The sequence below is a fragment of the Lepisosteus platostomus genome, chromosome 15, assembly GCF_059453375.1.
Source record: "Lepisosteus platostomus isolate fLepPlt1 chromosome 15, fLepPlt1.hap1, whole genome shotgun sequence".
In the NCBI taxonomy this organism is placed as follows: domain Eukaryota; kingdom Metazoa; phylum Chordata; class Actinopteri; order Semionotiformes; family Lepisosteidae; genus Lepisosteus; species Lepisosteus platostomus.
This window is the reverse complement of record NC_142625.1, coordinates 12,556,977-12,582,915: the sequence shown is the minus strand read 5'-3', so window position 1 is coordinate 12,582,915 and position 25,939 is coordinate 12,556,977. Positions and strand designations below refer to the sequence as shown.

The following is a 25,939-nucleotide window of genomic DNA, read 5'->3' as shown; positions in this document are numbered from 1 at the left end:
GTCACGACTATAGTCCCCCCCTCCTTAAGGGTGCTCCAGCCCTTTCACTAAAGACTTCATTCTCTGCACCTGTTTCCCATTCCCTGCCCACCTTAAAAGCCAGGCGCTGACGCTCTTCCGGGCTCTGCATCTGATTTCCATATCGTGCGAGTCCGGGACCAGGAAGCGCCTGGTCCCGTTAAGGTTTTAACCTCCGTTCCCGTTCCTGTTCCCCGTCCGCCGGTTCCGACCCGGCCTTCGTGGTTTTTAATTCTTTCCTCTGATGGATCTCCTGGTTTTGGACTTTCTCGTGTGTTTTTGGATACTCTATGGATTACTCTCGGATTGTTCGCCTCGGCCACACCTCCCCCGTGCACCAGCGCACCTTGGACACGCCCCCCTGTCTTCAGCCCTGTTTTCCTGCATGACGTTTCCCCAGTGTTCCCCCACTTCGTCGGATTGTGTCGTCCGCATAGGGTCCGGAAAGAACTGTTCGTTACAGCAGCCATATCACTCTGCAACTCACAGCTGGCAGCCCACTGAAGCTAAGCAGGTGTGAGCCTGGTCAGTACCTGGATGATAGACCTCCTGGGAAAAACTAAAGTTGCTGCTGGAAGAGGTGTTAGTGGGGCCAGCAGTGGGTGCTCACCTTGCGACACCTTGCGACCTAATGCCCCAGTATAGTGACGGGGACACTATAGTGTAAACAGGTGTAAACGGGCACCGTCTTTCAGATGAGACATAAAACCGAGGTCCTGACTCTCTGTGGTAATTAAAAATCCCAAGGTGTTTCTCGAAAAGAGTAGGGGTGTAACCCCAGTGTCCTGGCCAAAATTCCCATTGGCCTTTACCAATCATGGCCTCCTAATAATCCCCATCTATGAATTTTCTTAATTACTTAATTTTCTTAATTACTCTGCTCTCTTCCCCACTGATAGCTGATGTGTGGTGATGCTGCACATTGGTGGTGGTGGAGGGGAGTCCCCATTACCTGTAAAGCACTTTGAGTGGAGTGTCCAGAAAAGAGCTATATTAGTGTAAGCAATTATTATTATTATTAATTATTGTGCTTTAAATTACTTTAGATGATGTGCTTTAGTGCAAGTGTAGCAGTATGATGTTACCTAAAGGGCTAGGCAGTGCACATTTTTTCTGAGCTGGGGGAACTGGTCTTTAGTTTGATGCTTACCACTCTGAGCCTGTGGGTGACCAGGATTGAATCCGAAATGTGGCTGATATACACTTAATCACACTGTGAAATCTAAACCAAAAAAGAGCAAACAAAACTATACATGCAACCTTCTGAACCAAATCTGGTTATCTGAAAAGGGTTCCTGAGTACTCCTCTGAGATCTGTCCTCAAAACAAAACCAGGCCTGGCAAGAGGCAAATAAAAGAATTTATCTGAATGTTATTATCTGAATGATATTAAAATTAAACTTATCTGAATGAGATATCTAAGTAGAATTTTCTGTTTTTTAATTCATGTCCACATAAGGACAGGCAGCCAAACAGCTGAAAAAATAAAAGACCTGTTAAAACACATAATTAAAAACAGGATTTAATTCAAAGAAATGAACGAGAGCAAGATAAATGTGAGGTTCTGTTTAAATCATGACTGTTTGCTTGAGACGTGTAAACCTGTGATATCTTCCTTTCTGAGAGCAAGTGGTGACTGACACTTCAACAGATTTTTTAAGCATTTACACTAGCTCCACTTTGAATCACCCTCAGCATTTTGTTAATCTTATATTCATTTTAATTACTAACAATGAAATGTATGTCCCAATGACATGTTCCATAGATAAGTCATGGCATATTAAACACTGCCTGAAACTTAAAAAGCTTTTTATAATATCCCTGTAGATCTTTTTAAAATTGTCTTGAACTCCATAAAAGGGAAATTTAAAAGATTTATTGCTCACAGTTTCTCATTTCCTTTAATGCAAGTAAGTTAAAAAACTAGACACATTTTAGCCATGAGAAATATTTTGCAATTCAGATAAGTACAAAGTTTATGAAACTATTAGCAAGTCAAGACAGCTTAAAAAGAAAAAAAGTGAAATTGAATTGGTCAAGGCACATCTTCAAGATCCCCTTGTGATATAGGTTGAATTTCATCCGAAGCTGAAATTTAATTAACACCAGTGATGTTGTTATGAAAGCAATCTAGTTGAAAGTTATACTGTATATCTCAGTTTCACTCCCATACATATGAACATAAAATTTTGATTCACGTCTTCCTCGATCTTTCATCACTGGCTGTTCTCCACATTTTTAATTGCATGATCTTTGATGTGACAGCCATAATTCATCAACTCATGCAAACCCGAAGGTCTCTCTTGGGTAGATTCCACCCTCGTGCATGAGTGCATGCAGCTCACTGGTGAGGGGATTATCTCAAGATAATCTATTTTGCCCACAATGCAGTCAAGACACCCTGACCTTTGCCATTTTATTTTTAGGACACCTGATCTTTCTCTAAAACAGAATGACCTTATCACTTGGACTGAGCAGCTTCTTTAATGAGAGAAAGTTGTTAAGGTCACATTTGGAGGGTCCAGCGATACTGTATTCTGGATGTTTTACCCTTCTGCCCTATTATCTTCTTTGTGCTGCTGGTTCAGATGGCTCAATCAGCATTCCACACCCCCCACCCCACCATAGTGCCATTCTGATCTGCCACAGACTTGTGTTGTACAGCACATGATCAGCGAATTGCTTATTTTTTATTTTACTTTTATACTGAAAAGCTGGGATGCAGTTTTGAAATTGAGAATTGGTACAGCTTCTAAAGATAAAGTTTGAAGTTTGCCGGAGACAAACTCCTCGATGCTTAAGGCACCAGAGAATTCACAGGTTCATTAAAAGAATGTCAAAGAGCCAGCAGCCATATCACCCTGCAACTCACAACTGGCAACCCACTGAAGCTAAGCAGGTGTGAGCCTGAATGGGAAACCTCCTGGGAAAAACTAAGGTTGCTGCTGGAAGAGGTGTTAGTGAGGCCAGCAGGGGGCGCTCACCCTGCAGTCCAGGTGGGTCCTAATACCCCAGTATAGTGACGGGGACACTATACTGTAAATAAGCGCCATCCTTCGGATGAGACGTAAAACCGAGGTCCTGACTCTCTGTGGTCCTTAAAAATCCCAGGGTGTTTCTCGAAAAGAGTAGGGGTGTAACCCCGGCGTCCTGGCCAAATTTCCCATTGGCCCTTACCAATCATGACCTCCTAATAATCCCCCTCTATGAATTGGCTACATTACTTTGTTCTCCTCCCCCCCCCACCTCCCGCTCCGACGGCAGGCAGGTTGGAGTATTTCTCGGTCGCAGTTAATGGCAACGTCAGCTCAAAGATTTGGTTCAAACCACCAAATGGAGACTGGTGTGCTGATAGGCGGACCCTGTTGATGCGGGATTAACGCTAGGAAAGAGAGAGATTAAAAGAATGTCAAAGGTTCTTATTAAGAACATATGAAGGTTTAGACAAAACGAAAGACAATATGTAAACAGCTCAGATAGTTTAGATTAGATCTGGGTTTTCCCATTCCTTACTATGGAGTACTTCCTGAATACTTACTTCAGGAATACTTACTATACCAGTATTCCTGAAAAGGTAACAATTGGCTGAGCAATGTTTCATCGGTTTGCCAAACAATAGGGTCCCCAAAACCTTGCAGTATTACCAGTGCGATCTGCATCAGTCCTCCATCCTTCACTGAGCTCCTCTGTAGGTGCTGTGTGCCTGCCTTTTGCTGTGAAAAGATGTGGATATTCTGCACACACTAAAGAGATGAGTGTGTTGTTTTCATCTCTCCTGTGCCGAGTTTGGAGCTGTAGGTGTGTTCTGGGTTTATTATCATTTAAAAAATGAAAATTTGTCTATAAACTATAAAACAATACTTAGAACAATCACAAACCGGTAATTACCAGAACTCATTCTGTTTCCAATGTACTGTAATTAGATATTTGGATTATGTTTTGGCCTGGATTAAATAAAAATTTAAATATTGCAAATTACAATCCCAGTGCTTAATGGTGTCTTTTTTTGTTTACAAGAGGCCTCTTGTTTATACCCACTGGAAACCGGCCATCAAACATGGGGTTTGGAATTTGCATTTGGTGGTTGTGTGGTTTTGGCTGAATCTGAGTCTTTTTATGGGGGAAAGGTTTACTGGTCATGGGGTTGCCTTCACATAAGGCTCCTGGAGGTTTAGGGAGAAAGGGGCATACATCAGCGTAGCGTGCATGTAACTAAAAAAGGGGAAAGGGGGTTTGAAGAGTGAACACAGAAACAGCACACGGATCTGCTTTCACTGCATCATAGATAAGCCAAAGTAATTACAGCACAGTCCAGCTAATTTTAGCCCTGTGTGGAAGCTGACAGAGTGTATTATTCATGGTAACATTTGGATTTTATTAAATCCAATCTGCTTTTAGTTGACTCTGGCTCATTTTCTGTTTCTCCACTTGGTCCCATCTCAACATCCGTTATTGAGCAACAAACAATAATGCCTGCTGCTTTTTTTTTTCAAAAATAGTTCCCTTTATTTTGTCTACATTTCTTTTTTGTGACCTTTTCTTTCTTTTTTCTTCCATAACTTCAAACAAATTTAAATCACTTATAAATTTTAATATAAACTGCTTCCAAGTCTTTTAGCATCTGGGTCCACTATCTAACCTCTTCTGTACTCTTTTGTTACGCACATTAAAAACAAACATCTAAAATAATCAAATAATTGTTCATTAACTGGTCTGCGTTAATAACCAATTGCAGACGGTAAATTTGGCAGCTTAATGGGTTAGAATGTATGTGATAGATTTTATGCAGGGGTGCAGCTGAAATCACAGAAATCTTAGCCATAAATGTTCAAATAATTGATAAGTTCAGGCATGTAAATGTAGACATCTTTGTGTTTCATGCTCTTGTTTCCTCACTGAGGTTTCAAAGTTTATTTTTCCTTGATTTATATCTGTAATATTTAAAGATAATTTTCCCTTACTCATATGCTATATACTGTATCATGTGGATTTTTTTGTTCCCCACAAATAGCAGGCTAAGAGAATAAGAATTTGTAAGTAAATAAATCAAAGTGAACATGGAGGAACTCCAGTTCAATACCAGAAGGCAAAGCCTGAAAATCTCTTTATCTGGCAGTTAGAAACTTGTAAAAATCTCCATGTTGGATTGATAACCCATAAGCATAAATAATTAGAAGAACATCATTCTGCCTACCTGGTTCTGTTGGTTGCAGATAAATAATTGATCTATCCAGTTATTTCTTGACCTGAAGGACTTCAGGTATCACCCTCTTTAACATGGTTCTTTAGCTTGTTCCAGACAACCCTTTTGTATAGAGCCTTTTTAGAGTTTTTATTGATCTTAAATTCACCTCACAGTCTTCTCTTTGACTTTCAAGTATTTTTTTAGGAATTTTGTATTTCCAAATACTGCTGATCATCAAGCCTCTCTTTTAACATGTCACAGGTTACACAGGCAATTCAGAACCAGTGAGAGAAGAGGGTCAGCACTGTCTGCGGTGTTTCCTGTGTTGATATTATCGTAAGCCTGCGTGAGTCCAGGAAGCTGTTTATCTGGGAGCTGAACCCTGGCCATCCCAGTCCCAGTAGTGATGAGCCAATGTTTGCCAATATTTGTCAACCCTGGTCACAGCCAGCTTTTGACATGAACTTGCAACATCTAGGTTTTTACTAATGCATTGTACAATTTAATCATAATGACCCTTGATTTAAATTTTACATTTTTAATGATAAGACCAAAACTGTTTAGAAACAGAACTTTGGCTGCTAAAGACCTGAACTCTAAAGTCAGATGCCAGATGCAGGAGGGTTCTTCCCTAGGAAGCTGGAAAAGGTGAAAGGGCCCCCTGTAGTGAGATCCAGCTCAGAAAAAGATGGCTTTGCATAAATCAACTATGGAAAGCAGAGGCTTGCCAATGGTCCTGTTCTGCCGATACTGTTGGACTTGGAAAGAAATCAGAGAATAGAGCAACAGTCCAAGAGGATGAGAGACCGAGCTATTTGTGGTCTATTAGGAAGCCCCCGGGCCAGGGCAGAGGGACACTTCACACCTCAACAGTGAAACCTGACCCACTCCTCTGATGATGGCCTTCTCACCTATTTATAGCAGGCTCCAGCTCGCTCTGCGCCTGCTGTGCTTGTGCTTCTCCCTGGATATTAAGGCATGCCAACCAGATGAGTCTCCTTCAGGGTTCTGCTTATTGTGAACAGTTTGCCTTTTTGATTTGTCTTGCAATATAGGAATGAAGAAAGGACAGTGGCTTCACCCTCTAATTGGTGCTGGGAAGACAAGGAGGAAGAGTCCAGTTCCCTAAATCTGTCAAAAGGCTTAGTTTTTCAAATGAGGATTTCAAAAAAAGTTTGATCAGCACTGTGAGGCATTTTATCTTATAAAAAAGTACCACGGCACAATCTGAGAAATCATTACAAAGTGAATGCATGATGTACTGTATGTTAAAACCATGGACGAGCATTAAAATTCTGTGAACTTTCTTAAGGGATGCCTCATCTATACTATTATTAGAATAACAGAATTATGTGAGAATTTCACATCCTCTTTTCAGCTTCAGCTTCACACACACCACCAACCCAAATAAGCTGCTAATGCATGTGTTTTTTTGTGTGTTTTTATGTGTTCCAGTGAAGTATATCAAGGAGATGTCAGCCTACTTTAAGAATGCCTCTCCAGGGGCCCCAACCCCTTGGGACTCTCCACCTTCTTCACCCCAGAAACAAGGGGTTTCCAACTCTCCTTCCCAGTCAATGGCAGATCTGAAAGAAGGCAAGATGATCCCCCTAAAAATGTGTCAAGTAACCAGGAAACACTGCCCACCAGACACTGAAAACAGGTATGACGTATGACGTAACGATCCAGGACCACAGGTGCAGGGCATTAGTGTCTTGTACTGGCAATCCAAGGCTGAGAATGGCAGTGAACCAAAATACTCTGGTTAGAGGAGCCAGACAAGCCAGGACTTAGCCACTCTGCACACAAGCAGTAAATTGAATTCCACTGTGAGGGATTTCATCACAGCAACACAATCTGTCCTCAGCAACCATATAAAGCTTTCTGAATGTTTGAAGTGCCTTGCATCATGCATCACACAGCAATGCCAAAACAGTCTTGAGCTTTCAGCATTTGATCAGTTGGGCTGATGTATCCATGACCAAACAGATTAGCAGGAGAGAACACATTTGACAACACAGCAAGTTCAACAGCTTGAACTCAGTCCCACCTAGCCTAAGAGTACCACAGTACATTTTAGACATTTTGACTGAAGTGTGTTTTATATGGCTCTCATGACAAAATACGAGTGCAACCGATATGTATAAAAATATTTACTGTGGCACACATGCTAAAATATTAGGAGCTTTTACACTTGTAATAACTTGTGCAACAAGAGTAGATTGGGCAGGATTTGGTGTGTCTTTCCCATGGTTCAGAAGTATCTGCAGCAAGTCCAAGTTCTTCCAGCAGGTTCACTATCAGTTGAAGTTGTGAACAGTGTGCTTCCATGTGGAACTGATCTGAGTTGGATTGAGATCCAAGGATTGTTTTGGCTGGGGAAGACAATAGGAGAGGATCAGTGGCTCCTCACGTCAACTGTGCAACCATGTTTGCTACAGAGAAACTATTAAGTTGACTGAGGGCTCTCAACATTTTGGCTGACGACAGTATGTTTGCAGATTTCTCAGTGTGTTACCATGCATACATGGTACATTACATTAAAATACATTACATGGCCATGAACTTCCAAGGTCTTGCTTTCTGATGTCTCACTGTGCTTTCTTGTGATTTTACCATGATGTCATTGTATACAATGGGCTGGTGTCCCACCTTGGAAAGGCTTGTGCTCTCTCAATTCAATTCAATTCAAGCTTTATTGTCCCCTAGTGGAAATATGTTTTATGGCACAGTTAACACAATGACAAAACACATTATCAAAAGGGTAGATGATACAGAAGTGTAATAGGAGAAAATAAACAAGTGACAAGGTAGTTACTTTGCATTGTTTAAGAGTGTAATTGCAGTGGGAATGAAAGATTTCCTGAGTCTGTTGGTTTTACACCTGAGGGGACAGAGGTGTCTCCCAGATTGGAGAAGTGTGAATTCACAATGGAGGGGGTGAGACACACACTCCCTGATGCTTTTGGCTTTCTTAGTCACCCTCTGTTTGTAAAGGATTTGATTATTCCCGATTATTTTGCCATTTATATTCAATAATTTACCCAGCCTATTACAATTACTTATGTTGCCAAACCAACAAGTGAATCAGTATGTTTAGACACTTTCAATGAATGATTTGTAGAAGAGTGTAAGGATAATTTTATCTACCTTAAAGTACCTGAGTTTTCTAAGAAAGAAGAGTCTCTGTTGGCCTTTTTTATAGTGTCACAACATTTGTCCCACTTTAGGTTTTTGTCAATGACCAGTCCCAAGTACTTACAGTCATCAACAATTTCAACAGGCTGACCATCAATTGTAGTGAGGGGTTGTGGTATTTTTCCTAAAATCAATAACCAATAACTCTGTTGTCTTAACGCTGTGGGAACCAGGATAAGCTTTGGAGTGACGGCCCATTATGGCTCGAATTTGGAATGTAAAAAGAGCAAGAAGTAATCAAGCAATATTTAGTGTTTTGGTGTAAAGCTAGGCAAGATTACGAAAATGTTATAAAATGATAAATCTTTTCAGTAATGCAATATTCATTTTTCTAACATTTATGGGTCTTAAATGTTATTACACTTATCGGTAACTTACATTAATTATTACACTTATGGGTAATAATTTCTAAGAAAGCTCCAGTATGTCCCTGAAGATCTTTTACAGAATGTGATTTGCCTTGTGTGTACATATTGTAAATTCCATGGGTGGTACAGTCATTACATGGGCATATATTTAGGCAGTACCAAACACACTGACACACCACGAGGCAATCTGGCAGTTTCATGGTGTTTAATTAAAACACAAAATAATGGGAAAAATAAGACAACTACAGTAACTAAAAGAAGTCTAATTTGTGTTCGACCTTCTAACTAACTTACGTTTCCCTCACTAAATACTGTGGGCAACTAAGTTGCTACAGGTATGCTTATCTGGTTGAAAAAACACTGTTTAAACAAAAATAAGGAAAAAAGGCTTTCCTGACTCACACTCTGCAGCCTTAGCTGGATTCATATTCTGTTCAGCTTCCTCCTCCAGTCCTTAGGCTTTATGTAGTTTCCACTCTTTCGCTCTTTTAAATTGCTCCTGTATGGTTTCTTTCTCCTGTTTCAGGTCTTCCTGTAATCTCTTTCCGGTCTTGGTTCTTGCTGTAGTTAGTTTCCTTTTTGCTTTAGCCTGAGGTCTTACCACAGGCCATTCCCTTCTTTCAGTCTCAGGTTGATGCAACAGCTATAGCAATACACAGTGTTTACAATACAGCAACCTCTTAATCTCTACTTCTCCCAAAATATCAAATCTACCTACTATCTGCCTGATAGTCAATGTATATAGGCTGGAACAGGGCATACAGCTGTTCCCTGTTCAAGAAATTGCCCAATGAGTTTGAGAGCCGGAGTTTTCACGCTGACATCTTAGTATGGGCAAAAGCATCAATAAACTGATTGACATTTCGGGGAAAATAGCATCCTTCAAGGACACCACTCTGTGCTAAAGATAGCATCTCCAATGACACTTCCTTTGTAAGTGAATGTATTGTCTAGCTTCAGGCAGGGTTTACCTTACATGTTTCTGTGGACTCTGCCTGGGGTTTGGGTTATAATAGCTGTATTAATAGAGCAGATTTCAAGCAGGTTACAATTTAGAATTAGCATAATTAAAAATAAACATTTTATATTGAGGTGGTAAAATGTATTGTGAAAGTTTAATCGAGTCAGTCCTTGCTATGACATTTGGTTTGGGGTTTTGGACATTCCTATGTTTGTGGGCACTATGCCTCAGTCCGGCATGGCAAGGTGCTATTCATAAGTTGTTCTCTTGTGATTCAACAGGTATCTAGAAATAATTTCATCTGATATTCGGACCTCTTTAGTTCTGCGGGCAAAAGATCCTGCTATGGCCCAGTCCTGGTACAACGCCATCCAGACAAATGCCAATGCCCTCCTCCCCAGGGTGAAGGAGGAGCTCAAGAGCTTGCAAGGGGGGTCAGGTGGCAAGGAAATAAAGCACATAGGCTGGTTGACTGAGCAGGTATGTAATGAATCATGTGATCTGCCCTCGTTGTTCACAAAACTTTATACAACAAAGTAGAAAATGCATTACAAAAATAACATTATGCAACATATGTTTAATACTGTAATTTAATACAACCCCATAGCCAAAACAAAGCACAAAAATGTAACAATACCAGAATGAATCATATGCAGTATTGTAGAGTCTGCAGTAATTATAAAAAAATAATAAGTGATAGGTACAGAAACTAATAGGTCCTGCAAAATGAACTGCTCCGCAAGATTATATTGACACTCTGTTTAAGACATCACCAAGTTTTTCGGTTCATAATTCCACATTATTTCATTTGACATCCTTCAGTTTTGAAAATGAGAATGAGGTGTTTTAGCTTTGACTTACAGATGAATTTAAGGTTAAAGTTATTTATAAGTAAAAAATAAAGAAAAGGAATATCATTGAACTCCAAAATCCAATTATCTTAGATAAAATAGATTCTCTATGCATGAAAAAGAAAGGAACAACTTGTGGAAAGTCCAGAAAGTCTCATTAATTTGGATTAACTGAAGTTGGGATATTCTATACAAGGCTTCTTGATCTTAAATTGACTCCAGATGTTCTGAAATTAAACATCAACAATATTTCCAAACTACGAGTACAACAGAAACCACTGAGGGGAAATGTTTTCCAGTAAAAAGATGATTATTTTGGCCATTCAGATTTATTGAATTTATTCCTGCAAGGAGAAACAGAAAGAACAAGTGCTTGAGTTTATAAAAACATGTGATGGAAAACATGATGGAAAACTCAAACTTTTTAAGAAACCTGGTTCTGTTTTCCTTTCTCCCAGCTGTCACGGGGCACAGAGAAGACTGTGCTAGCCATGGTAACTGAGAAAGATCTTCTTTTCTTCCGTACTTTACCAGACAGCAGGGATGCCCTGAACCATCCAGAGCACAGTCACCCTCTCATCACCACCAGGTATGCTCTCAAACTAACCAGTCACACCCTCATCACTGCCAGGTATGCTCTCATATTGACCAGTCACACCCTCATCACCACCAGGTATGCTCTCACACTGGCCAGTCACACCATCATCACCACCAGGTACGCTCTCACACTGACCAGTCACACCCTCATCACCACCAGGTACGCTCTCACACTGGCCAGTCACACCATCATCACCACCAGGTACGCTCTCACACTGGTCAGTCCCACCCTCATCACCACTAAGTATGCTCTCACACTGACCAGTCCCACCCTCATCACCACTTAGTATGCTCTCACACTGGCCAGTCCCACCCTCATCACCCCTAAGTATGCTCTCACACTGACCAGTCACACCCTCATCATCACCAGTCTCACACTGGCCAGTCACACCATCATCATCACCGGTCACACTCTCACACTGTCAGTCACACCCTCATCACCACCAGGTACTCTCTCACACTGACCAGTCATGCCCTCATCACCACCAGTCATGCTCTCACACTGGCCAGTCACACCCTCATCATCACCAGGTATGCTCTCACACTGGCCAGTCACACCCTCATCACCACCAGGTATGTTCTCAAACTTTCCAGTCACACCCTCATCACCACCAGGTACAGTATACTATCATGCTGACCAGTCACATCCTCATCACCACCAGATACTCTCTCCCACTGGCCAGTCACACCCTCATTATCACCAGTCTCACACTGACCAGTCACACCCTCATCGCCACCAGGTATGCTCTCAAACTGACCAGTCACACCTTCATCACCACCAGGTATGTTCTCACTCTGACCAGTAACGCCCTCATCACCACCAGGTACAGTACAGTATGCTATCACGCTGACCAGTCACATCCTCATCACCACCAGATACTCTCTCCCACTGGCCAGTCACACCCTCATCATCACCAGTCTCACACTGACCAGTCACACCCTCATCACCACCAGGTATGCTCTCAAACTGACCATTCACATCCTCATCATCATCAGGTATTTGTATAGATTATTTTCCTTCCAGCGAATGGTTTTCCCTGTTAAGAACTCATGTGGTCCTAATCTTTGTTTGGACTCAGGTTGGTTCACTCTGGACCAGCCAAGGGCTCCCCTATAATGGACTCGGAGCTGACCTTTGCCCTGCGTAGTGGAACTCGTCAGGGTGTGGAGACACATGTGTTTCGTGTAGATTCAGCCAAAGAACTGTCTGCCTGGACACGGGTGCTGGTGGATGGCTGTCATTGTGCTGCTGAGCTCATTCAGGAGGTGACCTCAGGTACCCTACACACAACACCCCAACACTACAATTTGGTGTGGTACAACTCCAAGGACATCTGTGGCTAATAATCATTATTATTTACTGGTACAAATTATTCAGACTAGAAGAATGTCTTTTCAATAATAATAAACAAAGGACTAGTTCAGTCTGTTAAAAAATTTAACATTTGCTGTATATACTGAAGAAATGGAGTTATAATGACACCTAGTGTTGAAATTAAGGATCAATCTGATATTTCGGTCTTTTGTGTTTCATACAAAATGTTAAAAGTTTAAATTAAAAAATACTGCATCAATGAAAAAAAAATGAACAACTGTTTTGCTATAGCTAATTTCAAGGAGATTATGGAGGTCAAGTATTGCTTGTCTTGTCTGTCTCTGTTCCTCAGCCTGTAACTGGAATGGGAAGGAATGCACACTGGCGGTTCACATCGACAAGGGCTTCTCCCTTTTCACAGAGGAGCCGGGTCTCAGCAGGACTGTCCTCCTCCAGCAACCCTTTGAGAAGCTCAGGATGTCCTCGGATGATGGCACTCGGATGCTGTTTCTCGACTTCGGAAGCCCAGAGGCAGAGATTGTGAGTTTGTGGTTCAGTGACATCCCAGTTTTAGGTGTGTGTGTAACTTCTTGTCTGGGTTGTACTGGCAAACACAGGAATGTCCTCTTTGTTTAAGAAAAAAACATTTTAAAACAGGACAAGAAGGTTTGTAATTGTTTAGGTTTCTTTACTACTTGGTAAATCAATGTGAGGTAAATGTAATTTTGTGGAAATCACTTCCTTCATCCTACACAATCAAAGTTAAGGCCCAGTTTTGTCCACCAGAAACATTAGCTAACCACAGGTATGGATACCACAACACCATTTTAGCCAGATGTGTTGAATTGAGTAAAGTGCCTGTCTAACAGTGCTGTCTAGTACAGATTGTTTTCGTTTTTCGGTTACTATTGAACAAAAATGTGAGATCATAGTGCGACAATAAGATATCAGTTTCTTTGCACATATCCACTGCTTCATTTTTAAGACAGCCCTGAAAACAACCTTGCTAGAGTGTCATATTTGTAAGAGGACTTCTAAGGACTGTTTACCAGTGACATTCAGTTATACAATCGTTTACTGTATGCCTTGCTAAATATTTTTTGAAGTAAATGTAGAACTGCCAAATTCTGTTCATTTTGTACCCACCTAATTTGTAATCGCCCAGTTGCTCTTCAGATCAGCTATAAGGCTATAACTTCTGTTCTGCATGCATAAGCCATTCATCATTTGACACATGGTAAGCTGTGCACCAGGAGGGGTGGCCTCTCATTGGCATGACTACTTGCCTGGCAGGTCCCAGCAGTCACTCACAGCACTCAGCTGATTGTGTGCCACCTCCTGGGGAGTCCCAGTTATAATCAGAATGGCCCATTCTCAAACTGGTGATGTCTGGGCCAGAAATCTCATCCTATATGCTGATTGAACTACCTCAGGGGTTTAGCCCTGTAAACCTTTTTACTTTTGTAGATAATCATTTCTTATGGTTATTGTATGCTTAAGTGGTACATTTGAAAGATGCTGAAATATCTTTTATTACTGGGATTTGTCATCTCTTGCAGCAACTGGACCTTCATTCCTGTCCCAAAACCATCGTGTTCATCATCCACTCGTTCCTGTCTGCTAAGGTGAAGCGTCTTGGCCTGCTGGCATAATAGCCAGAGCTGCGAACAGAGGGACGGGGCTACCGCTTCAGCAGACTGCCTAAGTGATTGAGAATTCCCAAAAATGAGTGGGGTTCTCAGTTTTTCTCAAAACCCACTGTCATTTTTGAATATTCTTCTGTTACTTTCCCAGCAGCCTCTGTTTCCCTCAAGGGAAGGGTAAAGTATTGTACTATGCAGCCTAGGCTTTTTCTATTATTACAAAACCCACTCAGCTCAATGAATAGTGTTGAAATAAAGAGTTCAATAAACCTAAGAAGGAAGTTAAATAATAATATTTAATAATATGTTATGTACATCATAAAGCAACTACATGGATATGGAGCTCTTAGGCACACTCTTATTGGCATATAAAATCTACAAATGATTGAAAGGTTAAAAATGATTGGAGGCTGCCTTAGCCCATCTTGAATGTTGCTGTTGGTTTTCACCATCTGAACACATCTGAGCACTGCAAAAGAATAGCCTGTATTTTTCCTCTCCCTTTGTCTTGTAGGCTGCCAGTACTCTTATACTTCTCCTTTTTTTCTGGTGTTGAGCTCTCCAATAAATTCACAGCTTTGTCCAGACTGATGTGTCATAACTCATACTGCACTGAACTGTAATGAATGGGTCAGCCCCTTTCCTAAGTTCCTGATTTCAGCCCTCAAGTTCAAAGAGACCTACAGTAAATTGGATTGTTTACCTATTGCCCCTCTGTGTTCACTGGGAGACACAGACAGAAGTAAAACTCCTAATACACAACAGTTTGATCCAGGTTTTGCATTAATTGGGCTGATCAATTATAGAGGCACAAATAATCAGTGTTATTTTACACACACATCTGTATATGTAGATTTGTGAGATAGCAAGCATGAAGTGTTTACCATGTGTGTTAGCTCATGTAGCTATATAATAGTAATCCTTTCATTAATCAATCCCTGAACAGATATCAGTGAATATGTCTTTAATCTGAGGTTTCATTTTACCACCAACTAGTCAACAGGTATGACTTTCTTTGCTGGGGAAGTTTTTCTGTCTATCTAGGTCCATGAAAAGTCTGCATCACTTTTTTCTGTGCTGCTGCAATTCACAGCCCACAATCATACCGTTTGCTAGTTGCTAGCACTAAATGAAAAACAGTGCCGATAGAAAGCCCCCCACACTGTTGAACTTTTTTCCACATTTTGTTGTGTCAGTGCCTCAGAGTTTCATGCATTTAAACAAGGATTTTCTTTCTCTCATCTACACATCGTGCTCCAAACATTTAAGGGGAAAACACTTTTAATGATAAAGATTATAGATCTAAAATATAAAACTGAAATATAATTAGATAAGTCTCCACCCCTTGTGAAACCCCCTTAATACTGATAGAAGTACCTATGGCAGTTGGAATAGGTTTCTGGGGTTCGCGCCAAAAAGCATGAATTTGTGTGCATTTAGACCAAAACGTTCAGCCCACAAAACATTTTGCCATATGGCCAAAGAATCTCCTGAGTGTTTTTTGCATACATCAATGCAACCTTGACCATATCCCATGCACACTTTGACCAGTATTGACTATACAAGTGTGTAGCTCTTTCAAAGTTGCCACTGTTCTCTTTGTAAGCTCTCTGATCAGCGTCCTTCTTTCTTAATCATCCAGTTTAGGGGGACGGCCTCATCTAGGTGTGGTGTTGGTGGTGCCATTTATCTTTCCCTTCTTAATAATTGTGTTTTAGGGACTTTGATTTTTTTTATGCTTATCCCCTCATCTGTGCCTTTCACAGTACCATAACTGGAGTTCTATTGAAAATTCATTGGTGCTCATGATTGCATCTTTGCTGTGAAATGCACTTCCCAACAAAAAGAACCTACAGGAACTGCAGAATTTATCCTGAAACACAGTTAGAGGTAACTTGGTGTGTGATTTTGAAAGTGATTGGTTAAATCTTATTTAGGATTGCCATTAGAAAGGGTGTGGACACTTATCCTACCAAGCTATATTTATTTTAAATCTTCTGTAAAGTTATAGGGGGTGGAACTGTGGTGCAGTGGTTAGCATTGCTGCCTTGCAGTTGGCTTCAGTTCCAGATCTGATGTGCTGTCTACCTGAGCTTTGTATGCTCCCCTTTCTCCTGGTGGGTTTCCTCTGGGTTCTCCAGTTTCCTCCCACAATCCAAAATTATAATAGGAGTTGGTAAATTGGCCCCAATGTGAGTGTGTGCTTGTCTGTTTGTATCTGCCTGCCCTGTGATGGACTGATGTCCCATCCAGGGTGTACCCTCCCTTGTGCCCTTTGCTTGCAGAGTTAGGCTTCAATTCCCTCCCAAGCCTGAATTGAAAGATGCAGTTGGAAGACGGATGGGTAGAAAAGTTGTTGCAGTTACATTTTAATTCCAGGCTATTAGGTAAGAAAAGGTGAAAATGATTAAATGTGTAGTACAGACTTTGTATAGACACATTATATTAAGGTCCATATTGTCAGTATGCTTTAATGTTGGTATGAATGTTAACTCAGCTTTAGTATCAGTTTATGGGGATCATTTCTTTATGTTAAAAAACTATTCTATTGAACTTATCCCTGAGATTTTAAGATATAACTAGCTAGTCAAGCTAGTCACCTTAGGTTTTCCTATGTGTTTTTAATGTGCTGCTGGAATTTCTGTTTTCTTCTGGGAACTGCATGAAGAACAGGAGCAATTTTTGTACACAAAGGGTTGTGGGAATATGAAACAAACTGCCCAGCTGTAGTTTAGGTCCTTACCCTGGCAGCTTTCAGGAACAAGCTGGATGAGATCATCGGATGAAATACTTACTACCAGCCAAATAAGACAGACGGACTGAATAAGCTCCTGTCATTTATAACCATTCTTATGTTATTATATTCTCTCTCAACAAAAGAAATTACTACATTGTAGGGTATCTTCCTATGCTTTTAAAGTTGTGCTGACATGGGACTTGACCATTTTTTTTTATAATACTGATCTTCGGGGTATCATACTACCCCCTGGAGATGGGCAGAGGTTGACCATCTAAAACCGGAACCCCAGAATGAAACAGGGAAGACAGTGTTAGTGGTTACTAGAACACAACTTTAACTGATAAGGTCTCTGACTGTCCAAAGCAGTGAGTTATAGAGGCATTTTGCTGATCAGTTTAATCTTCCATTATATTGGCTCACTGCACCTAAAATATTAATTCACTAAGACATCTGATCTGCTACTAACTATGATGAATAATTTTGGAACAGGTATCGTTTACATATAAATTTTAGCAGACAGCAAACAGCATTTCAAGTATTACCGCAAATAAATTGTAAATAACCTTGTAACACATACATACAAGTGTGGACATTAGAGATATTTTGATGAACTGGCCAGGAGGGAGTCTTTGGTCAGCTTTAATTCTCAAACCACTGTCTGAACTGTGGATTTAAGTAGTGAGTAAAGGTTCTGAAGGCAGGACATCCCAATTCTGGCTTCTCATCCCAGCTGAGTCTCAGTTACTTAATTTAAAAAACAGCATATAATAATATGCTTCATTAGACTACATTAAATGGTCCAGCTCTTCAAAAGTTAATTATTTAAAGCTATCTATTGTTGGAGCAATTTGAGTTGATCATATCAGCCTGTTGCTATAGCTCAGGGGAAGAATGAAGACCTGGGTGAATTCTTGCTCCTCTTTCTTTACTCACCACTCTGTCAACTCCGCAGTGGTTCAGGAGAATGGTTCTCAGGAGTCAGGGTTGTAAGGAACCATAGCTTATCCAGCCCAGCGGGGCTAATCCAGTAAGTCTTGTCTGTTTTTACAGGCTTCTTAAGTCCTATGCTACTTTCAGAACTAAAACAGAAAAAGGTAATAGTTGGCAAAATATTTGTTCTACTTAAGGTGGTTAGAACTGTTGTGTCAGCTCTTGAAATTCCTTCTGGCAGAACTGTTGTCTCAAGTTATGGGTTCGATCCTGGCCTGGTGCAGAGTTTGCATAATATCTCCAATGGCCCTGTTACCGCGTGGGTTTTTCTAGGTTCTTTGGTTTCCTCCCACAGTTCAGTGACGTGTTGACATTCATGTATGAATGCATGCCTTACCCCACTGTCTGCAGAGTGAGGCTCCAGCTCACTGTGACCCTATATAGGACTATGCAATTACAGGAAATATTTGGACGGGTGAATGGTTCCAATTAAACTTCACTTAAGTAATTCAGAGCTCACAGAGAATGAAATTCATTACATGTTGAGGCCCTGAAGTGGAACACCCCTTGATTATAGTCCACTATTTGGCAGGGACCCACATTTGCAATTCTGGATTCACTGGGGAAATGGGGGGGTTAATTACATTGAGAGCTACACTAGTGACACTGAAGCTCTCTTAAGCACTGCAGTATACCTTCTTTTATGCAATGCACAGGAAATCGGTCAGTAGTCCACAGTTAGTTTCAGTATGTCTCAGTGACAACCTGTTCTGAGAAACACTTGCTTTAGAAAACTGTATTTTGGGGGGTTGGGATGCAGCTGTTTTCATGTGCAAGAGTGACTTATTGCTTGTAGCCCATAAAATTATGACCAGTACTACTTAAGAGCTAAGGTAAGATTGCTTTCTGGTTCAAGATCACTGTTTGGTCCTGGGAGTTATGTAACAATGTTTACCTCCCTTTTGATTTTTGTTTTTGTTCTGGCAGCACATCAAGCACCATATTTTATGATGCTTTTTATATACAGTGTTATGAAAGCTATATGAATATATGTTGAAAACTAATACCTTTTGCATTTAAGAATCAAGTTATTGTATATTCTAATTTAAAACAAAGCGTGCCTTGCAAGGTTGATTGTATATAAAAGTGTAATAAACTTTGATTTGTTGACCTTTACTGTGTTTTCCTCACCTTCTTTCATACAGGCAGAGCCAGTGTGAGTTCTGAGCAGGTCATGATCTAGAGCAGGGATGGGCAACTTGAAGACCTGATCCCTGTAGGTTTTCAGAGGTACATTTTCATTAGCTATTATTTTAATTAAGGATTAAGGTATTAAAAACTACGTTCAGAGGTTCAGTAAAAACTAGAGGACTCTGGGGTCTACAAGGATTAGAGTTGGCCATACCTTCTTCTATCCTGATATGATCACATCAGAAAGCTAAGCAAGATATAGTAGGCAGGCTCTGTGTCAACCAGGTGAGCTCATTACAGGCCTGTTCATAATTTTTACATAATTTTTCCCACAATACTTGCTCATTCCACATCCACCATATTTTCACCTTTTTTCTCTCACAATAAATAAAGACTTTCTAGCGCAGTCTTCAGATGGTCTGCATGTACTCAACCCCTGGCAAGGCCCTTCTCTGTCCCTACAGTGGAGACACACCAGTCTTCACTCAGGTTCATCAGACCAAGAAGCTGGACAGACAGCCCCTCCCACTCTTCTTTATACAGTGTCTCCTGCTCCTCTGTGACAGTAAAACCTAGGACCCCAAAAAGTTGTTGTGACATAAATAATTGTCTTGTTTGATAACTTTGCATTTCAAACTTTAGCTTCTGTGTGTGAGTATTTAGTAATTTTATTTATTTTGTTTAACCATATCTTTAAGTCTGCTCCTATCGCAGCAAGGTGTTAGCTCAATGCAGCCATCTAAATATGTTCACATCCTTCAGTTTATTCTCGGGGGTGGGAGCTGGATAAAAGTCTGACTTTTTCTATATCCACACCCTCTCCATGGATCATCGGCATAAATAACCAACAAAGTGTGACAGGATCTCTCTCAGGATAACCGATTTCCATCCTGGTAATGACCGCTCTCCCACTTCAATCTGTTTCCATCTTCCTTTAGAGGCCCTCTCTCAGGGCTGAGGTGGGGTGCACACCACTTAACCTCCTGTGGCATAACATAACATAACATATAACATAACATCACTTTATTAGCCCTATACAATTTCTTGCATTAGGAATTCCTCTTTTCACGTACTCCAGCTTGCTCTCCATGAGACACAGACAGGGAGAGAGAAGCCTGGGGTCAGAGCGCAGAGTCAGCCATTGTACAGCGCCCCTGGAGCAGTTGGGGTTAAGGGCCTTGCTCAGGGGCCCAACGGAGTAGGATTCTGGAACCGGCAACCTTCCAGCCACAGGCGTACGTCCTTTGCCACAGAGCCACCGCTCCACCCGAAGGGGAGTGTTCAATGTGGTGGCAGGGCCCTGGATTAGCAACCACAACTGATGGCTAAATTTGGATTCGCTGCGGCTGTGGGGGCCCTTTAAGACATACTGAGCACCTCCCCGGAGGGGAGGACTCCTGTCCTGATACAAGGGGAGAATTTTCCAGTGCCAGTCCCAGAGGGGATTGTGAAGAGAGGATTGAGGCTCCATGTTTGCTTCTTTTTATTTTTATTTTCTTTTCTCCTGTCCCACTGTAAGGATTCACCAGGTTGAGTTTTCTTTTGTTTTGGTCTTGCTCCTTTTTTTCCAATCTGGATCTCACTAAATAGGGATAGTGCACACTGAATCCTGCTGTTGCAAGTGCTGCTTTATTCCCAGGCTGCACCCCGCTAAGTAGGGATAGTCCTGTATGGACGCTGCTGGGTAAAGCTGTGTGAATTTTTCTTTTCTCTTTTTTGTGTTTTTTTCTATTTTTTTCTAACCTCAGAAATGTGCCTCTGCCCCCACAGCTGGGGCGTCGACTTTTACTAGTGTTCTCCGTGGCTCCTCCCACTCTCGCATTGTTACGCTCCAAAGCAAATAACACCCATGAAGCTAAATAAATAAATTCTTTAAGAGAAAGTTTACATTGCATGAGAGTCAACGCTTTGAAGAGACACCAGTAATATTTAAATATGATTCTACAATAGATAATATGAGCATCTGTGTCTGAAAAATTGTTAGTCAATAATCTAAGTGTTTTGAATAGTTCATCTGTCAATGGCAGCTTTCAAATAAATTTCCTGAATAATCACTCTTCCTATCAATATGTGGATTAACTTAAGTATGCCAATACTTTTGTCTTCAGGCAAAGATAAAGGCAACAGGAATCTCTGACTCACATCAGCTAGCCCCTCACTCAGCACATTTCAAACCCTCAAGAGTTTAGTGCTGAAGCACAGGTGTGTGGTAGGATCCAGGTGCACACGTCTCTTTTCTGTATGACAGTATAAAGCTATCTCTATGAGATTAATGAATGGTATCTCTATTAAATTATTTCATAACGTGACATTTAGTTTATGTTAATCAATGTCTTCATCCACTTTCATGCTGTTACTGTAGAAATATTGCTTATGTTTAAAAGGAATAGCTCGATACTGTACAAGCAATGCAGTGCACATTTTCAAATATCATACAGCTTTTCTTTCTAGCTAAGCGGTACAGTTTAACAGATGTGATAGATAGTTATGATGTATCCAAGCTGAGAAAAACAGTTCTGAATTTATCAGACCTGTGTTAGGTAGGTCCTGTGGCTGAAAAAAAACTTAAGAAACTATGTCTTTCTCTGTCAGGATAGAAAGGATAAAACAATGAGCAAAAAACAACTGCCAAATCTGGCTTCCTTTCAGACTATTAACTATTAAAAACCTTAAGAATACAAATATATTTTCTTTTATTATTTTCCTGTATTATTGCTGTATTATTTTGCCTTCATACAGTAGCTCATTTCAGGATGGGTGAAGTAGTACTAACTGCTAGAATAGCCAATAAAAATTCAATCAAAATGAGACCAGATCCAATAAGGTCATCCTTCTCAATAACAACATACTAGCCAGAATGGAGAACTTAATTCTTTGTTCTGTTTTATCTTTCTATCCTTTAGGCATTTTTACAGTGATACATCAAAATTATTTCTTTTTCTGCAGGGTTTCTTTGTTCTTACAGCATCATTTTGCATTTCTTATTGACACACTTTTGTCTTCCTGTGGCAAGTGAGTTGATACCACGATTAGAGTTGCATTTTCTGCAGTAGCTCACAGGTGCAAATGGTGCATTGTAGATCTTTTTGTATACTTAGAGGAAATGTATCTATGTAGAATTAGTATAGTTTCTAGTTTTTAAAGCATGCTATCTTCTCATAGCGTCTTGTTAATTTTAAGAAGTAATCCTTTATACAAGTAACTTGTAACTGTAATGAATTATGTTTTTAACAGTAACATTACCCAACACTGTATATGACAGTCTCCTGAGACCAGGAATCATGATTTTTTGTCCTTTTTTGAGCTCTGAAATATCCTTTTTGCTGTTAATTGTTTGTTGGTTTTTAACAGTACTCATAGTAAACAACAATAAGAAAAACTAGAAAAGGATAAAAAAAACTTCATTGTGTTCATAAAATTCTGAGGATTAAACCATCATCTTAATGAATCTTTTAAAGATCCTCTTGAAGTCTGTCTAAACCCCCTGTCGAGATATTGGAGGAAATCAGTATAATGTTTCATATTTAGAACATGGTTCTAATTTGCCCAAGGCAATGCATAGGGGTGTACACTGTTTCACATTTAGAAAGATTGGTATTTAGAAAACTGGAGGTAGCACACCCATCAACTGCAGCAGAACAAAAGCAGGTCTAAAACCCAGCAGAATATTGACCTCCAATGATTCCAGTATTAAATCTACAGCCCTGCTCCAAAATAGTTTAGCTGAGGGACACAATAATGGTAGACAGCGATGAGAAGCATTCTCCACATTGATCTGAGCAATTCCCAACTTGGATTGTCTTCATGGTGTTATACAGTATATGTTCTATGTAAGATTGGGAGAGATCATTCTGTACCTCCAGGTTTAGGAAAGGTCGTATTTCCATCCTGATCTCTCCAGTAGAATGGGTAAACCAGGATCAAGAGCTGGTTACACACTTTAGAGACTAGACTTCCTTAAAACTCAATATTTGAGCCTTCAATTAATTTTTAGGCAATCAAAATTTAGGAAATTCTAAAATCAGATGCAGATGGTTTAGGTACAGAGTTATAAATACATGGAAAATGAAGCATTGCCAAGGCTTTAAAAACACCACAAAGAGTAATTTTGTGACTTTTGTCACATATTTGGTCATTACAGATAAGAATAATTTGCTGTATTATAGACTGTTCCCTCATGTTTGTCATATAGTTTGCAAGAATGGAGAAAGCACCTATAACAAGCCTAGACTGCAGCACTGTGACATTACATTTTTAGGTAACATTTCATTTTTAATAATTTACCCATAATGGGTCATTTGCATTCCAATGCAAATTGTCTCAAACACTCATGTACCACAGCAACAGCTGTTTTGCAGTTTATTTTATAACTATCTCCAAGACTGCCCATCCATCTGCAGCTCCTAGGGTAAAGGGAGTACTTGTGACTCAATGTCTGCCATCCAGTCTCCTCTCACTCAGCTGTGGGGAGAAAATATGCTGCTACCTAGCGATGCCCCTCTCCTCAGGTGTAAATGCCTCCTGTCAGCCAAAGCTCAGTTGGCCAACCCTGTTCCTCAGCAGAGCAGTAAATCTACATTGGGTATAGCAAACGAGCAATCACACAGACCAGCTGTCCAAAGCCTGTGATGTCCCTTATTACACCCTAAGCTGTATCTTCCTCAAGCTACCTCATAGCTTCCCAAGTAACACAGATGTGTAAGCCATCCCAATCCATCACTATAACTCCCCCACTGGAGCACTTACTCTCCTTCCATAGACACAGACTGAAACCCTTTCTTCCCAATTGCTCTTATAAACCTCTTAATTAGCCCCAGAGGAGCGTATGATTCCACACAGAGCCTATCCTGACAGCTCCTTTCCCTCCCATGGAATCCCCTCCCCTCTGAGTGCTAAAGGCAGACTCAAACTGGCCTTTTCTCATTCTGCAACATTTCTCTACTAACAAGCAGAAATTTTGGCTCCAGACCACACCAAAGGACCAGGAAATCATCCTGAGAACATTACTACTGAGAAGCGCTCTGGGGATGCAGTGTTAGGGTGTGGAAGACTTGTGAAGATACAAAGCAAAATGGATAAGGCAACGTATGGAGCAATTCTGGAGGAAACCTGCAGTAGTCTGCAAAATACCTGAGACATGGGAGAAGATTCATTTTTCAGCATGACAATGACCCAAAACAGGATAGGCTCTGGCTGCCCCCAACCCTTCATTACAAGAAGCAGTTAGAAAATGGATAGATGGTTTAATTTAGATGCATCTGTAGAATTTTGACATTAGAAAGATCCTAATACAATAAGATTACAAATTGTAACAATATAAAATGTGAAAAAGTCCAAGGGTGGTGAATACTTTCGATAGCCACTGTAGCTGGTATCATCTTCCCCTATCTTTTATTTTTTATTTTGCTGTTTTTACTTTAACATATAACATTTTTTGTATGTTATAATACATATTTCATACTGTGAACCTATATGGTTTATTTTTTTAAACATTTGAATGCTTGAATACAAATATTTGTGTATGGTATTTTCTATTGCTGTATATGCACAACAATTGTGGCATATGAAACAAGACCTTACTGCATTTCCCTGCTTAAATTGTCTTAAATTTAAATGCAAATTGCTTGTGAAATACTGCTACTGGCTTTTTTCTCATTCCAGGTTGTTCTCGCCTTGTGAGATAGGCATGCCTGTTAACCATATCCCTCACAGGTTCAAGTATGAGAATCTCATCTACGTGCCGTTGGGGGTAACCATAGAAACATCAACATCATTCAATTTCCATGGTTACTTATTTACTCCCTCTGATTCTTAATCTCTAATGACACAAAGCATGAGCAGTAAAGAAAATTTAAGGTGGTACCACTAAATGAAGAGATAGTATATGTACTGCATATCAGTGCCTCCACCTAACCCCCCTTTATTATAATTGCCAATTTTTAACGTCTCCCAACCAACCCCCATTCCTAGTCTCTACCATAGTTGCCCTGGAAACATGTGACTAAGGAAATCCTCAGACTAACACTAATGCAGTTTGTGTGGGTAGACCTACAGCATGTTTTTTTTTTTAAATTGGAATTACAAGCCTACTTAAGTGTATAATTAACTGTGAAAAACATAAACCGGTTACATTGTAAAAGTAACAAATCCTGTCTGCTCCTCTGGAGGACACAGCTATATTCCATTTTACATAAGGAAACATGTTTCACATTAATCCAAAGATTTGTATCATGTATGTGCACTCTGAATTTCCAAAGATCAATTTTTCTTAGAATGTATCTGCAAATACAGTATGTAGGCCTAGGAAATGCCTACTCAAACTCTTGTAAATTGTATTTCTTTTTTCGCGATGCATTGTATCTATGGAAACAATGTTTTTTTTAAAAACATGAATTTACAGAGCTTTTTTATGGCTACATACATGTCTGCCAGGAGTTCTTGGAAAAAGGTAAAAGTTCAATTGCAACATCAGCTCTGGCTTCAGGTCTTCTGGGTCTCACAGGCTGGCTTTGTATTGGAGCTTATCTGGATTACAGGAGTTACAGCCCTGTGCCCGGGATCAGTACTCAAGCCATTCCAATGTATGAGAGTTTCCCATTTGCAAATCTACTGTAAGCCTCACAACATGACAAAGAAAAGAACGTGAGGAATTTAAGCATAGAGGGGCCAAGGTATCCTTAAATGTTTGAATGCAAAATTTAACACGACTATACATAAGGCAGGCTGCAACAAACCTAGGGTGGTGTTAGAGAAGGCAGGTATGAAGAATGGATTCTGTACAGAACTCAGGAGAGAGAGAGAACACCAATCCAAATCGCTAAGCAAAACGTATACCAGGAAAAAAGCAAGAAGGTCAGAAAACGAGGAAGACAACCAAAGAGCAACAATCCAAAATGCAAGACGAAATTGAAAACGAGGGGCGAGCTAGGAGGTCAATTACCG

The 25,939-nt window shown here is 40.3% G+C and overlaps 1 protein-coding gene across 1 annotated transcript in view; it reads left to right on the top strand.

Annotated features, from left to right (window-relative positions):
* The window catches only part of snta1 (syntrophin, alpha 1), a 41,419-nt gene extending 26,696 nt beyond the window's left edge, over positions 1-14,723 (top strand). The window contains exons 3-8 of the mRNA XM_088607618.1: positions 6,659-6,866; positions 10,012-10,210; positions 11,040-11,170; positions 12,258-12,454; positions 12,846-13,033; positions 14,053-14,723. Of these exons, the coding sequence (XP_088463744.1) occupies positions 6,659-6,866; positions 10,012-10,210; positions 11,040-11,170; positions 12,258-12,454; positions 12,846-13,033; positions 14,053-14,145 (1,016 nt within the window). The 3' untranslated portion in view covers positions 14,146-14,723. The remainder of the gene's footprint in view (positions 1-6,658; positions 6,867-10,011; positions 10,211-11,039; positions 11,171-12,257; positions 12,455-12,845; positions 13,034-14,052) is intronic.
* The last annotated feature ends 11,216 nt before the right edge of the window (positions 14,724-25,939 follow it).